The 17,748-nt window shown below is 44.3% G+C and overlaps 1 protein-coding gene across 1 annotated transcript in view; it reads right to left on the bottom strand.

Moving 5' to 3' along the window:
* Positions 1-17,529, bottom strand: part of LOC106805810 (phenylalanine-4-hydroxylase-like) — a 47,875-nt gene extending 30,346 nt beyond the window's left edge. The window contains 1 exon segment of the mRNA XM_014807550.1: positions 17,440-17,529. Within this exon segment, the coding sequence (XP_014663036.1) occupies positions 17,440-17,529 (90 nt within the window).
* Between the last annotated feature and the right edge of the window lie 219 nt (positions 17,530-17,748).

The raw sequence follows: 17,748 nt of genomic DNA, 5'->3' as shown, positions 1-17,748 counted from the left end.
GCTCATTTTTTGTGCCCTCATGACGGCTCTAGAAAGCATTAGGAAAGTAAAATTGCGTATTGTCGTGTAGTTTGTGACATTCGTCAAGTGGCGTAGCCATGGTGACCGGTTGGCCATTTTTTGTGTTGAAAGGTGCTGACTACAGTGTAGAAATTCGCGATCATGCCGCCTGCAAAAAGTTTCGGGCTAAGGGCACATAGCCTGCATGGAATCTGTTAGTTATTTGAACATGAAATAAAAGTGTATGTTGGTGTATGCGGACGGACACAGTTGAGTATTTTAAATTTAATTTCTGTTTGGATCTTATTCAGGGCCTGCTGCTGATGGACGCCTTCTACTGTTGTACAACTAACTATAGCCGCCGCGTACTGCAGGTGCATTATGGCGTTATGCCATTTAGGCATATGCGTTACGAGATATGGCCTCCGTGTTGACGTGTATAGCTGGTACACCTAAGATTTTGCCCCCGGTATGGATGATGCGCACCGTAGGTTAGCTATGCGTTGGCTTACCACGTGAATACGCGGTGGAGCGATGGATGGCCATTGGGGTGCGCTTTACTAAAACGAAAATGTCACCTATGAAGTCGATGATAATGAGAGAAACGTACATTGTTTATTTCACGTTTTTGAAGTCGATATGCGAGCATGCCGTGCTCGCGGCCGGCCTTGCACGTGGCGGCGCGCGTCTAACCTCGACGCAGCGCGCGGCTATGCGAGTCAACGAACTGAATTTAAAACGCATTCCATCACGTATAAAATAGAGGAGCGCGGATGAAGGAGAATCAGGAATGTGCCGGTCAAAAGTAATATTCGAGCTAATGTTAAGCGATCAACAGACACGGTAATGTTTTGCATTGAGCGTCATCGCCAACACCATCACTCACAGCTGGAGTAGCGGTCGGTGGTGCGGACCCCGGAGCTTTTCTCACTCGTTTCCCGAGTTGACGAATTCCAAGTTGCTGCTCCGATGTTTTTGTCACTGCTTCTCGTAGGAAGAAGCGCGTTAGGAACACGAAAGACGCCGTTATCTCTGAGGCGGCGGCTAAGCGATGCAGATCCGCTCAAATAATGGATGCTAATGAAATAGTTGGAGATATATTTGTACAGGCTTTCTGATAGCTTTTAATTAAAATAAAGCAAAGGTTGTACTCCAAACGCCACTGTTACCGCCGCAAACCTATATCGCGCACACACACACACACACACACACACACACACACACACAGCACACACACACATACACACACCACACACACACACACACACACCACACACACACACACACACAACACACAACACACCACATACACACACGCGCGCGCGCGCACCACAGACGCGATGCACCACCGCACGCACGCACACACCCCCCCACACATATATATTATATATTATATATATATATATCACTGATTTGTATGTGTTTGTTCAGCGCCGAGTTATAAACACGGAAAAGACTCTTATTGGAACGCCGATGTCTGCGCACGCTGGCTGCTAGCTCGCTTGGCTCTATCTGCATGGCCGAAGTCGTCGTCGTATTACGCCGTAGAGTATGCTGGACTGTCTATGACAAATAATACTCGCGGGATCACGTAACTCCGTTGGACAAATATTGATGGCCGTGTATGTAGGGGGCTTCGCGAATCGGCGAAGCTTGGAGCTCACACGTGAGTCTTTATCTGCGCTTTCGCACACTGGCCTCGTTTGAAACCGTCTGAACACTATTTTCCACTCGTGGGCCCGCTTCGCGCTACCACTAATAGTCCACACAGTAAGCCAGCGGGTATTAAATGACAGAGAAATTAGATCTGCGTCGTCTACGTCTATGTCTTTCTATACATGAACAAAGACTATGCGCGGGCCTGATTGGGACTGCCATAAGTCAAAGCCACTTCAGTTCTTGCGACATGTTCATGTTAGGATGCAGTTTCAGACACGCTTGGCAATTGTTATATTATGTAGCCCCATAATACGTATATATTTTATTATATATTTATTAATAAAATATTTAATCCTATTAATTTTTAATTATATATATAGATATTAATAGTATATTGTATATTATATTATATGGTGCGCGGTACCATGCGCATTCTTTAAAATCTATCGTAATATTTATTTTGTGTGTAATTGTCACTGACCTATTAGTGCTTGTATGAGACTCGCCTACTGGCCTGCACGGAGCTTTACTGTAAAAGCTCGCTTGTTTTCGTGGTACAATTCTTCGTGGTTTCAATAAAAAAATACATGTTGGGCGAAAGTGGGGCGTTAAAATGGCCACTTTAACTTTGGATGGTAGAAAATTCACAGATTAAAAACAGGGAAAAGAAGACAAAACAAATCGTTATTAAATTAAAAACACTATGTATTACAAAACACTAATCTAAACAATAAATGCTAACTCATCTACTTAAATGACTTTACACTATGCTGGATCCGAAAGATTTGTATCGCTGCATGCCATGTACCCGACCTCTCGGGCTAAAATGCGCCATTGCTCAAGGGGTTTAAAATGGACATTAGTTTTAGTCACACAACAAGTACTAGTTAAAATCATCATAACAATATCACATGTGAACTTCATTCGCTCATCAGAATCAACACCAGCCCACATTTCATCGTGTGCCCACTGGGTTGGCAGCATTACAAACGATATCCAGCTTCATTAGGCTGTTTTACTGTACAAATCGCCCACGAAAATACAGTCTGCCATACGAACCATCCTCAACAGATTTCATCATCATCATCATCATCTTTGTTTTATTAGTCATCTTTTCCGTGCCTGGGTTGGACTTGCGATGCATCCTCCTCGCACCGCTTCTCTGTCCGCGTTGATCCTTCAATCTATATTCCAAGTCCTTCAGATTTTTTTTGCCACTGTCCCTATCCATTGCTTCTCTTTGGTCTTTCCAACCGGTCTTTTTCAGGGCCATCTTCTAATTCTTCGACAAACCTCAGTACTCCTCCTTTTCGTCTCCCTTCTAACATGCCCAAAACCATTTGTAGTCTTCTATGCTTCTAGTTACTATTCTGTATCTCTCTTTGCTAAACCACATCTCCTTTGCCACTTCTTCACTGGATATTCCTATCCTGCCATTTTAACTCCAGCCTATGTATCTTAGCATCTTTCTATCCACATCTTCTCCAATCATCTTGCAACTTCTTTCTGTTCATAGCTCACACTTGCCACCCCATATAACAAAACTGGCATCTTATACAAGCTTCATAGACATTGCCTCTGCATGCTTTAACGGATACTTCTGTTACTAAACAAACTAGCCATCTCTCTTCCAGTTCTTCCATGCAGCCGCTACTCTAACTCTCCACAGTTCTCTCGTAGCTACCCACCTCACAAGTCCCCATATCATCCCAGATAGCAAAACTCATAATTACTTCCTCTATGTTTCTCTCCCGAAAGTCCCTCATTCCTCTTTCACCTTCCTCCCTGACAATACCCTCTTGCTGCCCAAAACCGGGAACCGAAAGTTCTGGATCCCTTTACGCTTTTCCAGTCCTGTGCAATCTTTTCGGGACTGACACATTTGTTAACACTCTATGCATAAAACTTGAATTCACTCCGCACTCCTCTCCCACAGCATCCACCATGCGTCTTCCTGCACTGCCCCCACATGGCTGCTCAGGAGCCCTTTCCTGTTACCCTCATCCTCCAATCAAGATTCTTCTTTTTTCAATCTGCTGGAAGTTGAACGGTTTTGCAGCCGTAAATAAGGTGCTTCCATGTGTCAACGGCGGAGCGCAATGCTTGTTTCATTGGACTCATATCCCAAGACTGCCCTGGTTGTTTTTCGGACGTAATGTCTAGGGCATGCGTGCTGCTTCTGAAACATAAATATTATGCAGAAGGTTTACGAGGGAGCAACAAAATATAATTCATTACTGCATTGGGGCCAAAATGGCACCCTGGCTATTTTACCCCATGCAGAATGTGCAGCCATTTATATCCCAGTTAGCATCGAGACATGTGTCTGCCTCATCAAAGTGTCGAAAATTGAATAATCACAAGTACACAAACACGTGTCAATTATGACATAACTGCAATTATCAGATTAATTGCCAGGTATCAGTAGTATATCGTCGGTTTGTTGTTTCTATAAGTAATTAGAATGTTGCTTTGGTTCATGCTTACCTTAGATCGCCAGTCCCGTGTGAAAACACACTTTTCAACTGTGAAAAACACTTGCGTCGGACAACGCAGAAAATCCGCATGTTGGGTTAACAACAAATGTTTTGCGCCAAGCAAGTTATAGTAACGTGCGAGCTCTATCTGGGTGAAAGCACCAGGATAAATAACAAAAACTGCAAGTGCCATTTTACCCGCCATGGCCCATTTATTTTTTTCTTTTTTTTTTTTTTTTTTGCCCCACTTTCCCCAATAAATGCCAAACAAACTAGATTACTAACTACGACATGTCGAGGTTCGTGATGTATATATTACTTTAGTACGCCACACTTTCACTCCGCGAATATCAGCAATTGGACATATGTACAATGATATTTTGTTGTCTACATAAAGTTCGTGGATTTTGATGACCACGAAATCCACGAAAATTAGCAACCCGCGAAAAAAAAAAGATTTTTCAGTTAATTGCCGCTAGTGCTTATTGGATTTTAATGGCTGGCGGAATATACCACGGAAATATTTTATGGCATGGTCCGCTTCATCAACCATACGTACGTTCTGTGATGTCACCTTGCGTACTGTCAAGGTTAACTCAAATGGGGAGAAGTGTCGAGGAGAAATATTTTTGCCAGCTCTTGCATTGTACAACCACTGTCGGGCGAAGAATCGTAATTCGCATTTGACGTAAGAACAGCGTTAAACGCGGCGTATAGCGCCTCGGTCCTAACCGTTCATGCTTGCTCAGCATAGTATCGTATACCGCTTTTATCGGGCAGGTCGGATACCACTAATCAGCAAAATATCCCGTTAAAATAAACGTGGTGCTGATTAAAATAACGCTGCCATTAGGAGTATTGTCCATAGCACATCTTGTTTAAGCATGGAACCCGTTATAACTCGAATTCCTATTCCGTTATAATATAAACCTATATGCAACTTATAACGGTTAAAAGAACATTTCGCTTTAAGCGATGCGCCCGTTAATCGCAATGCCAATTTAAAGCGCGGTGTACACTGCCATACGTGGGTTAATTTGGCAAGCCATTGCTCTAGCGCGTGACGCTACTGAGAGGACGGGACAACGGCACCCTATGATGCGCCAGGGCCCGTGGTAATATAATTTCCGCACAGTGCTGTTGCTTCTAGTAAAACAAACAGGCTAACTGCGCGTTACTGCCTGATTACCATTTTATAGTCAACTCGTGTGACGGCAGCAGCCCGTTCGCTGGACGTACACACGCCGTATCACACTGCAGATCGGCCGTCTTTTAATTCCAAACCCACAATATTGAATATGTGGGAGCTGGTGGCATTGTAAGATAATTTATAGATACTCTAATAGATAAATGCAGTGTGTGTGTGGGTTGTGTGCGTGTGCTGCTGGTGTGTGTTGTGTGGTGTGCTGCGTCGCGGGTGCGTGCGTGCGTGGGCGGGCTGCCTGTGTCGTGAGTGATAGTGTTGTCCGTGTGGTGTGTGTGGGGGCCGGTGTGTGTGGGATGTGTGTGTGCGTGTGTGTGTGTGTATGTGTCGTGGCGTGTGCGGTGTGTGGCGTGTGTGTGTGATTGTGTGGTGTGCATTGTGTGTGGGTGGTGTGTGTGTGTGTGGTGTGGCGTGGTGCTGTTGTTGTGTGTGTGTGTGTGAGTGAGGTGAGTGCAGTGAGGTGGTGTTGTGCGCGGTGTGTGTGCTGTGGTGCTGCGTGTGCTGTGTGGGGTCTGTGTGTGTGCTGTTGTTGTGTGGTGTGTGTGCTGTCCGGTGCTGTCGTGCGCGCGCACGTGCGTGCTGTTCGAACCCACTCCCCCTAACGCGCACAAGGGCACGGAGAGTTACCTAGTAGTTACATTACGAAAGGCTCGCGAGCCGTAAATGTCCGTGGCAAAGCATTTATCACGCATCTTTTATAAACAGACTCTTTTCGTTAGAGCCGCGATCAATTCAACACGGTGTTGAAACACAGCATTCCTGAAATGCTACTTATGCAATGCCACTAAGCTCGAACTGTTTATGCTTTTAGTATATTTGTTATAGCGGCCATTAACGAAGAGAAGCGGTTACTGTACAACGCAAGAGCTTTTGGCACATGACATCTACTAGCAGGACATTACTGTCAGTGTCGTGAATTTTCGCGAAGCCTACAACGCTGATGAGTAATCGTAAAAATTTTCTTACCGATCATAACCTGCATATAGTCTCACCGGTATTAGAGACTGCGCCTTCAGCTCTTACCTTATACATAAATGTTGTGCAAGCCTATACAGTTAGTGAGCACGACAGCCTCAAATAAATCTGACAAACACGCAATTGGATACAAACACCAGCAACATAAAATCTTCTGTGCGAGTCGCTACCGGTATCAACCGACGTATTTTAGATTCAGTCAAATCAGTAGAGTGGTTGCTTGCGGTTACTTATACTATAACGTATATATATAGATACTATATATATATATATATATATATATATATATATAGCATAAAACATTATGACTCCGCGACGATTTTTGTAGGATAGATTTATTATTCGATCGATTATTCCAAGAGCGTCGTGATATCGCAATGACTGAGTAGTTTGTGGGTCTTATATAATAATTAACTTACAAGCTTCATAGTTACTACGCTTCTGGGAGCCTGTCGCATCCGCTTTCCTATTAGAACTACAGACGTCATAAGGGTACCGATAAAACTTCTTTGTAATGGCGCAGTTTGCGTTGTCAGCGCTGATATGCAGTCAGTCTTCAGTAAACAAGAAAGTTCATTATTAATATTAATAAGTGATATAGAACGCCCTATTTTTTTTTTTTTTTAAGCCATATGGAGTGAATGATATGAACTGATGATTAGATGAATCAGTGAACGAACCAACGTCACAAATCAAACGACAGCAACAAACGAAACGAACGCAACGACACGAGCGAACGAACAACACGAACGAACGGCAACGAACTGAAACAAAATCGTTGTTATTGTTGGAGTGAGACATTGGCTCCCGTTCGTGTCGTTCATGTATCTTCTGTCCTGTCTGCATGCTTCGGCGTTTTGTCGGTTTGGCGGCTCTGATTGTTTGACGGTGGTCGTGTCCTCGTGGTGTGTTCGACTCATTCATTAATTCATTTCATTCATTCACTCATATCGCTTATTGCGTTTATCACTTTATTAATATTAATAATTGAACTTTCTTGTTTACTGAAGACTGACTGCCCATATCAGCGCGTGACAACCGCAAACTGCGCCCATTTTACAAGAAGTTTTATCGGTACCCATATGACGTCTGTTAGTTCTAATAGGAAAACGCGGATGCGACAGGCTCCCAGAAGCGTGCAGTAACTATGATAGCTGCTAAGTTAAGTTATTATATAAGACCACAAACTACTCAGTCATTGCCCGCATATCACGACGCCTCTTGTGAAATAATTCGATCGAATAATTAAATCGTATCCTACAAAATCGCGCGGAGGTCATAATGTTTTATGCTATATATATATATATATATAGCTATTATATATTTATATATATATATAATATATATAGTATAAGTAACAACCATACTATTGAAACTTGATCTAAATATACGTCGTTGGGCATACGGCTAGCGAATACGCAAACAAGCATTTATGTTGCTGTGCTTTGTATCCAATGCGTGTTATGTCGATTTGAGCGTCGTGCTCAACTACTGTATAGCTCACCACATTATGTATAGGTAAGCTGAAGCGCAGCTCTCTATACCGGTGAGACTATATGCCCAGGTATGGATGGTAAGCAAAATTCTTTACCATTACTTCACTTGTAGGCTGCCCGAATTTTCCACCCAACTGAAAGTAATGCTCGTGCATAGTAACATGTCAGTGTGCAAAAGCTCTTGCGTGTAAAGTAAACCGCTTCTCTTCGTTAATGGCCGCTATTAGGCAAATATATAAACTATAAACAGTCAGACTTAGTGCATTGCATAAGTAGCATTCAGAAATGCTGTGTTTCATACCCGTGTTGAATTTGATAGCGCCGCTCTAACGAAAAAGTCTGTATAAAAGATCGTGATTAAATCTTTGCCAAACGACATTTCGAGATCGGCGAGCTTTCGTATGTAACTACTTAGCGTAACTTAACTCGTGCCCTTTGCTGCGCGTTAGCGGGAGTGGGTTCGCCACAACGCACGCGTGCGGCGCGCCCACCACACACGGCACAGCACACACACCGACACAACACACACACACACACACACACACACACACAGCACACACACACCCGCGACAACACTCACGTCACTCACTCACTTCACTCACACACACAACACACACACACACACACACACACACACACACACACAACACCACACACACGCAAACACACACACACACACACACACATCACGCCACACACATACACACACACACTCGCACACACACACCACACACACACACCACACCACACGGACAACTACTTCACTTCACACACACACGCGCACGCACGCACGCACGCACACACACACACACACAACACCACCACACACCACACGACACACACTGCCATTTATTATGAGTATGTATAATTATTTAAAATCACACTACATATTTCAATATTGCTGGTTGGATTATTAAAGACCGCGCCGACTATCAGTGCCTGATACGGGCGCTGTGGCTAGTTCAGCGAACGGCGTGTGACGCTCACACGATTGACTATAAAATGGTAATCAGGCAGTAACGCTTAGCCTCGGGACTGCTGTATTTACTAGAAGTGCACACACTGTGCGGAAATTATATTTACCACGGCCGCCTGGCCCATCATGGTAGGGTCGCTGTCCGCTCCTGCCTCAGTACGGTCAGCGCGCTAGAGCAATAGGCTTCCAATACACGTATGCAGTGTACACGCGCCTATATTGGGCATCGATTAACGGGCGCCATCGCCTTAAACGCAAATGTTTAACCGTTAAAGTTGCAATTAGGTTATATTATAAAACGGAATAGGAATTCAGTTAAAACGGGCTTCCATCGCCCTTAACAAGATGTCTATGCGAATACTCCTAATGCACGTTATTTTAATCAGACACGTTATGTTTTAACGCCGGATATTTTCTGAATTAGTGGGTTCGGACTGCCGATAAAGCGGGTATCACGATCTACTAATGTGAGCAAGCATGAACGCCGCGTAAGGACGAGCGCTATTAGACCGCGTTAACGTCCTGTATTCTTACGTCAAATGCAATTTACGTCTCGCCCACAGTGTTTAAATGCAAGAGCCCTGCAAATTTCTCCTCGCACCTTCTCCCCATGAGTAACCTGCTGAAGTACCAAGGTGCCCATCACAGAAACGTACGTATGCGCTTGATGAAGCGGACATGCCAAAAAATATTTCCGTTGTATATTCCGAAGCCATTAAAATCCAATAACGGACTAGCGGCAAATTACTTGAAAATCTTTTTTTTCGCCGGCGGTTCTATTTCTTCTGTGATTTCGTGGCGTCCATCAATCACGAATTCTATGCTAGCAACAAAATATCATGTACATAATGTCAATGCCTGATTCCGGAGTGAAAGTGTGCGTACTAGTATATAGACTATCAACAACCTCGCACATTGCTCGTAGTTAGGAATCTGTTTGTTGCATTATTGCGGGAAAGTGGGCGCTAAAATGGGCCATGGCGGCTTAAAATGGGCCACTTGCGTTTTGTTATTATCTGGTGCTTTCACCCAGTAGAGCTCCCACGTACTACTTACTTGCTTGCCAAACATTGTTGCTTAACCACAATGGCGGATTTCTGCGTTGGTCGACCAAGCTTTTCAACAGTTGAAAGTGTGTTTTCACACGGGACTGATCTAAGGTAAGCATGCAAAAACAACTTCTACATTACTATAAAACAACAAACCGACAGATATACTACTGATCTTTGGCCAATAAATCTGATAATTCAGTTATGTCATAATTCCACGTGTTTGTGTACTTGTGCATTATTAATTTTCAACTTTGATGCCATGCCAACACTTGTTCTGCATCCGCTAATGCGCGATAAATGGCCACATTCTCATGCGGTAAAATAAGCCAGGGTGGCCATTTTTGCCCCATGCATTAATGAATTATTATTTTTGTTGCCTCATGCTAACCTTCGCATTTATTGTTATGTTTTCAGAACAGCACCAGTGCCTAGACATACGTCGCAAAAACAACCAGGCCAGTCTTTGGGATGGATGAGTCAAATGAAACCAAGCATTGGGTCGCCGTTGAACATGACACACCTTATTTGACGGCTTGCAAAACAGTTCAACTTCCAGCAGATTAAAAAGGGAAGAAAATCTGTGAGCGATTGCATGCGTAACAGAAAGGGCTCTGAGCACCATGGCAGTCAGGAAAGACGGCCATGTGGATGCTGTGCGGAGAGGAGGTGGCGAGTGAATCAGTTTTATGCATAGAGTGTAACAAATGGTGATCGACAAAGCATGCACCAGGACTGAAAAGTGTAAAGGGAATCCAGAACTTTCGCCCGCTTCCCGGTTTGCGTCAGAAGAGGGTATGTCAGGTGAGAAGGTGAAAGATGGACTGAGGACTTCGGGAGCGAAACATAGAGGAAGTTTATGCAGGTTTGCCTATCTGGGTGATATTGGTGGACACTGTGAGGTGGGCTACAGAGAGAACTGTGCAGAGTGTAGAGTTTAGCGGCTGCATTGGAAGAAATGCGAGAGAGATGGCTAGTTTTTTAGTAACAGAAGTATTCCGCTTAAAGATCAGAGCAAATGTCTATGAAGCTTGTTATAAGATCAGTTTTGGTATTATGGGCGTGGAAGTGTGAGCTATGACAGAAAGAGTTGAAGATCTGTATTGAGAAGCATGTTGCATTAGAAAGATGCTAAGATAGATAGCTGAGTTAAAATGCCAGGATAGGAGATCGCAGTGAAGAAGTGGGCAAAGCGATGTGTTTAGGAGATATCATGACAATAGCAACTGAATAGGAAGACTAACAATGGTTTGGCGCATTTAGAAGGGAGACGCCAAAGGATGGCAGTACTTGAGGTTTTCGAAGAATTAGCAGCATCCCGGTTGGAAAAGACCGGTGAAGACAAAGGAGAACATGGATTAGGACAGCTGCAAAAAAATCTGAAGCGCACTTGAATATAGCATGAAGGCATCAACGCAGGGACAGAGAACGGTGGAGGAGGATCAGATCGCAAGTCCAACCCCAGGCCACGGCGAAAGCATTGGCACTTAAACAAAGATTGATGATGATGGCATGATGAAATCTGTTGAGGATGCGTTTTCGCGATGCCAGCACTGTATTTTCTGTGCGCGATTTGCTACAGTAAAACACCTAATGAAGGGCTGCGATACGTTTGTAATGCCTTGCCACAGTGGGCCCACACGATGAATGTCTGGTGGTTGATGTTCTGCATGACGATTGAGTTCACATGCTGAAATTGCTATGATGAAACTAGTACTTTGCTGTGACTAAAACTAATGTCCATTTTACCCTTGCGACAATGGCCATTTATACCGAGAAGGTCCGGTAAAATGCCGCCATCAGCGATACAATATCCTTTCGGCATCACATAGTGTAATGTCATTTTAAGTAGAGAGTTACATTTATTGTTTTAGTTGCTGTTTGTAAGTACAAAGTGCTTTTAATTTATACATTTGTTTTGTCTTTTCCCTGTTTAATCTGTGAATTCTTCTACCATCAAAGTTAAAGTGGCCATTTTACCCCTACTTTCCACAACATGTATTTTGTTATTGAAACACGAAAATTGGCTACCCACGCAAAACAAGCGACTTTACAGTAACTCCGTGGCAGCCAGGTAGGCGGAGTCTCATAAAGCACTATAGGCAGTGGGAGCATTACCAACACAAAATAAATATACGATAATTTAAAGAATGCGCATTGCGTTACGGCCCACATATAATATAGTAATACAATTACTATAATATATATATATATAATTAATAAATTAATAATTAAATATTTATTTAATAGAATATATAATAAATATAGTAGTATTATGCTACATAATAGACAATTGCCCAGCGTTCTGAAACTCAGTATAAACAAACATGTTCAGCAAGAAACTGAATGGCTTTGCACTTATGGCAGCTTCCCATCATGCCGTCCTAGTCTTCTGCTTTCATGTATAGAAAGACATAAGACGTAGACGACGCAGATCTACATTTCTCTGTCATTTCAGATACCCTGCCCTTTACTGTGTGGAACTATTACCGTGGTACGCGCAGCGGGCCCACGAGTGGAACATGTGTTCAGACGCGCTTTCAACGCAGCGCCAGTGTTCAAACGCAGATAAAAACATCAACGTTGTGACTCGCACTTCCGATCGGAAGCCCCTACATACACGGCCATCAATATTTGTCACACGGAGTACGCTTGCATCCCGCCCGAGTATTATTTGTCAATAGACTAGTCACATACTCTCCGTAAATACGACACCGCTCGCCCATCATTAGAGCAGCGCAGCTAGCAGCCCGCCGTTGCCAGACATCGCGGCGTTCAATTTAGAGTACTTTCCGTGTCTATACTCGCCTGAACAAAACACATACAAATCAAGTGATATATATATATATATATATATATATCATATGTGTGGGGGGTGGTGTGGTAGCGTCCTACGTGCGTGGCGTGCCATGCGTCTGTGCTTGCGCGCGCGCGTGTGTGTAGTGTGTGTGTGTGCACGTATTCGTGTGTGTGAGCCTTCGTGTGTGTGTGTAGTGTGTGTCGGTGTGTGTGTGTAGTGTGTGGTGTGTCATGTGTGTGTCGTGTGTGTGTGTGTGTGTGTGTGTGCTGTGTGTCGTCGCTGTGCCAGCGATACTAGGTTTGCGCCGTGACAGTGCGTTGGAGTACAACCCTTTCTTTTATTTTAATTAAAAACTAATCAGAAGCCGTAGCAAATATATGCCAACTAATTTATTACATCCATTATTGAGATCTGCCATCGCTTACGGCGCCAGAGATAACGGCGTCTTTCGTGTTCCTAAAGCGCCTTCTTCTACTGAGGAAACATGACAAAACATCGGAGAGCAACTGCATTCGTCAACTCGCAGGAAACGAGTGAAGAAAGCTCACGGGGGCACAACGACCCTACATCCAGCTGTGAGTGATGGTGTGCGATGACGCCTCAATGCAAAACATTACCGTGTTCTGCTTGGCAATCGCTTAAACATTAGCCTCGAATATTTAGCTATTGACCGCACATTTCCTGATTCTCTTTCACGCGCTCCTCTATTTATACGTATGGGAATGCCCCGTTTTATCTCAGTTCGTTGACGCCATAGTCCGCGCCGGCCTCGGTCGAGCGTTACACGCGCGCGGCGCGCCGCCCCGCAGCCACCATGCTCGCATATCCGACTTCAAAAAACGTGAAATAACATGTACGTTTCTCTCGATTGATCATCGGAGCTGTCATAGGCTGACCTCTTTCGTTTTAGGTAAGCCGCAAACATTGCCTCCATTCGCCTCCACCGCGTATTCAGCGTGGAAGCTCCACCATACAAACATTTACGTTGCGCATCATCATACACGCAAAATCTTAGTGGACCAGCTATACAGCACACGAGCCAATCTCTAACGCATAATGCATTAATTGCATAACGCATAATGCACCCTCTACGGCCGGCCGCTATAAGTTATTGCTACAACAGTAGAAGCGATCCATAGGCAGCAGGCCTTGAATAAGCATCAAACAGAAATTAATTTAAAATACTACACTGTGTCGTTCGCATACACAACATACACTTTATTCATGTTAAATAACTACAGCATTCATTGCACTATGCCTTAGCTTCGAAAACTTTTGCCAGCCCTAGGATGCGAATTTCTACAATGTAGTCCACATTTTCAAACACAAAAATGGCCCGAACCGGCGTCACCATGGCCTTACGCACTTGACGGAATGCTCACAACTACCACGGACAATACCAATTTTACATTAGTATATAAAATTTAATTCTAATGCTTTCTAGACGTCCAATGAGCCCACAAAAAATTGAGCATATATGCAGATTATTGCACTCTAGGCCGGCAATTTTCACCGAAAAAAAAGAATTTTCTGGAGACCAAATGTTTGCCAAAAATGAGAAGGCTTTACTGTTTTATTACCACGTCATGATAAACACGTACACGAAGATGAAGAAGAACAAATGCTTTTATTCACTCCTAATATGGTCTTAGCGTACGTGAGGATGTAAACGTGGTGTCGATTCACATGTATTATTCCAGTTGCGCCATTGAATGCAAACATATTTAACAAATACGCGCGTCTTTCTTTCCTTAAACGTCAGTTAAAGACGCATATTAGACTTGTAAAAAACTATAGAAAATACGCCCGTTGCGTTTACTTGTCGCTAATGGCCATGCGAGAGAACGCAAATAAAACGTCGCAAGCCCGAAGCGCTAGTATGTAGCGTATCAATTATATCTTGATTATATTCTATATCTCTCTTTTTGCGATGCAACATCTCTAGTCGGTACTGCGCATAATTCGTTAGATACTCAAAAACCGAAGAGATCTCAACATTTCAGCTTTGTTGTTCCGACATGGTCTACGGACAGTCGCCTTACTATAGACACAATGCAGTAATTAACAGGCCGCTAAATATGGACGCGAAGTATAACACGACTGCGTCCTAAAGGTTGTCTAGAATGATGCCCAGCGAGAGCACTAATGCTTTCATTGTTAAAACTAATGTTGCACAGCTCTCTCTCGCTCTCTCTCTCTCTCTCTCTCTCTGCGGGTCTGTTTCTCTCTCTCTCGGTGCTCGTCTCGTCGCTTCTCTCTGTCTCGCTCGGTCTCATCTTGGTGATATAGTAGTGGATAGTATATAGATAGTATATAGGAGTATATATATAGTGGTGTATTGAGTATATCCTGGCTCGTCTATCGTCTGCTCCTGCTCTTCTGCCCGTCTCTTGCGGTGCTCTATCTCGATCTTTCTCTCCCCTCTCCCCCACCTCTCTCACTCTCTTCCCGGGCGGTGTTATTATACCATAGCGACAGCGACCTACACCGACGTATACACACGGTTATCGGCGATTTATCGCCTGGTATTCGACCTTACGCGGCTATGGAGATTGCACGCAAAGCCATCCTAGGAGACGCCGTAGGTAGAGGTCGTTGATAGCAGTGCATGCGTTCCCTCTTCCCATCGGCAATGTAGTCGCACCTATAGCGCTGCACCAAGTACAGTATCTACAATCTCACAAAGTGCTACCTGGCCTTGATACAACATAATAGGGTTAGCATTAGGCCAATATCTAGTCTGGGAGGTAATTTCCCGATCGGGTGTGGAGAACAGTGCGTATGCAGCACTATATCACATATCAAGTTGCTTATTCATCACATATTCATCACATTCAATCACATTCAATCACATATTCATTCACAGACATTTTATTATGTCACGCTTTCTTCCCCAATCCGATGGAATGACCCATCTATATATCTATCTATCAAAGTCGTCTGTGTGTGTGTGTGTGGTGCGGGGGGTGCTCGTGTGCGTGTATGGATGAATGATGGATGGGAGTGCTGGAATGGATGGATGGATGGCATGGATGGATGGATGGCATGGCATGGGCATGCGTATGGATGGATGGATGGATGCGATGGATGGATGAATGGATGGATGGTGATGGCAAAATACAAAAACAAATGGAGGAAAAAATAAAGACGGATGCGATGGATTGGATGCGATGGATGGATGGATGGATGGCATGGGATGGATGGCATGGATGGATGAGGGATCCGGATGGGAGTGGGATGGATGAGGACGATGGAGTGGGAGGAGGGCGATGGATTAGATGGATGGATGGCATTGGATGGATGGATGGAGTGGATGGGTTGGATGGAGGATTGCGATGGATGGATGGAGGATTGATGATGGATGGATTGAATGGCATGGATGGGATTATGAGTGATGGAGGTGATGATGGAGTGGCATGCTGGCATGTATGGATGGATGGCGTGCGCAATGGGTGGATGGGCATGGGGGCGGACGGACGACGGACGAGACGCGACGTCGACGGACGGCGCGGACCGCGACGGGACGGACGCGACGCCGGACGGACGGACGGACGGACGGCACGGATGGATGGTATGGATGGATGGATGGTATGGTATGGCATGGATGGATGGCATGGATCGGATGGATGATGCGATGGCTGCGATGGCCTGCATGGATGGGCATATGGATGGCGGCGATGGAATAGATGGATGGATGGATGGATGAGACGGACGATGGATGGATGGGATTGGATGGATGGATGGATGATGGATGGATGGATGGATGGATGGGCATGCGATGATGGATGGATGATGATGGGATGGATGGATGGGATGGATGGATGGATGGATGGGATGCGATGGAGTGACTGGGATGGGATGGATGATGGATGGATGATGGATGGATGGATGATGGATGCGATGGATGATGATGTATGGATGGGCGGATGGATGGAGTGATGGAGGCGATGGATAGAGGATGATGGATGGGATGATGGTGATGGGATGGATTGGAGTGCGAATGAATGGCCATAGGATGGGATGGATGGAGTGGCAGTGGATGGATGATGGATGGGTGGATGGATAGGATGGAGGAGGGGATGGATGGAGTGATGGGATGGGGATGGATGGATGGATGGATGGATGGAATGGATGGATGATAATGGATGGATGGATGGAGGATGGATGGATGGATGGATGCGATGGCATGGATGGGATGGATGCGATGGATGGGAGGGAGTGCGGATGGATGGATGGAGAGATGCGTGATGATGATGAAGTGAAAGATAGGATGGGAGGTGGATGGCTCATGGATGATGATGGATAAATGGATGGATGGATGGATGAATGCGGTGAGGGGGTTGCAGTAGCATATGGGGGATGGTAGGGTGGGGATGCGTTGGCAGGCAGACAGACGACAGCACAGACAGGACAGACAGCACGAACGACGGACGGCGGATAGACGATAGCATAGGCGTGAGGGCAGATAGGGACGTGATAGATAGACTAAGATAGGACAGGATGAGGGAAATAGATAGATAGATAGATAGATAGATAGATAGATAGATAGATAGATAAATAGATAGATAGATAGATAGATAGATAGATAGATAGATAGATAGATAAATAGATAGATAGATAGATAGATAGATAGATAGATAGATAGATAGATAAATAGATAGATAGATAGATAGATAGATAGATAGATAAATAATAGATAGATAGATAGATAGATAGATAGATAGATAGATAGATAGATAGATAGATAGATAGATAGATAGATAGATAGATAGATAGACAATTCAAAATATCATCTGTACTCACCTCAATACTATAACTCTTGGTAATGGGAAATCTCTTTCTGATGTCTGGGCTGCCCTCTGACGTGTTTTCCGGCACTTGCTTACTCATCATGTTTATCAGAAGTAAGAAATCGTAAACTCGAACTGAAGTGCCCTGAATTTTGCAACGTTATGAAGAGCAGATGTTTTTTACGCGTATCGCACGACCACTTGCACGTATTGGCTGACCACTGGTGAAACACTCGTACGATCGTTTGACGTTTAATCGTTTCTTTACAGTAATAGCTCTTGAAAGGGTTGCCAATGCCGTAATAGTTAAAAAGACCGCGAA

This window comes from Priapulus caudatus, unplaced genomic scaffold (assembly GCF_000485595.1).
Source record: "Priapulus caudatus unplaced genomic scaffold, Priapulus_caudatus-5.0.1 Scaffold128, whole genome shotgun sequence".
NCBI lineage: Eukaryota > Metazoa > Priapulida > Priapulimorpha > Priapulimorphida > Priapulidae > Priapulus > Priapulus caudatus.
The sequence above is the reverse complement of the archived record's forward strand: the minus strand, read 5'-3'. Positions and strand labels throughout refer to the sequence as shown.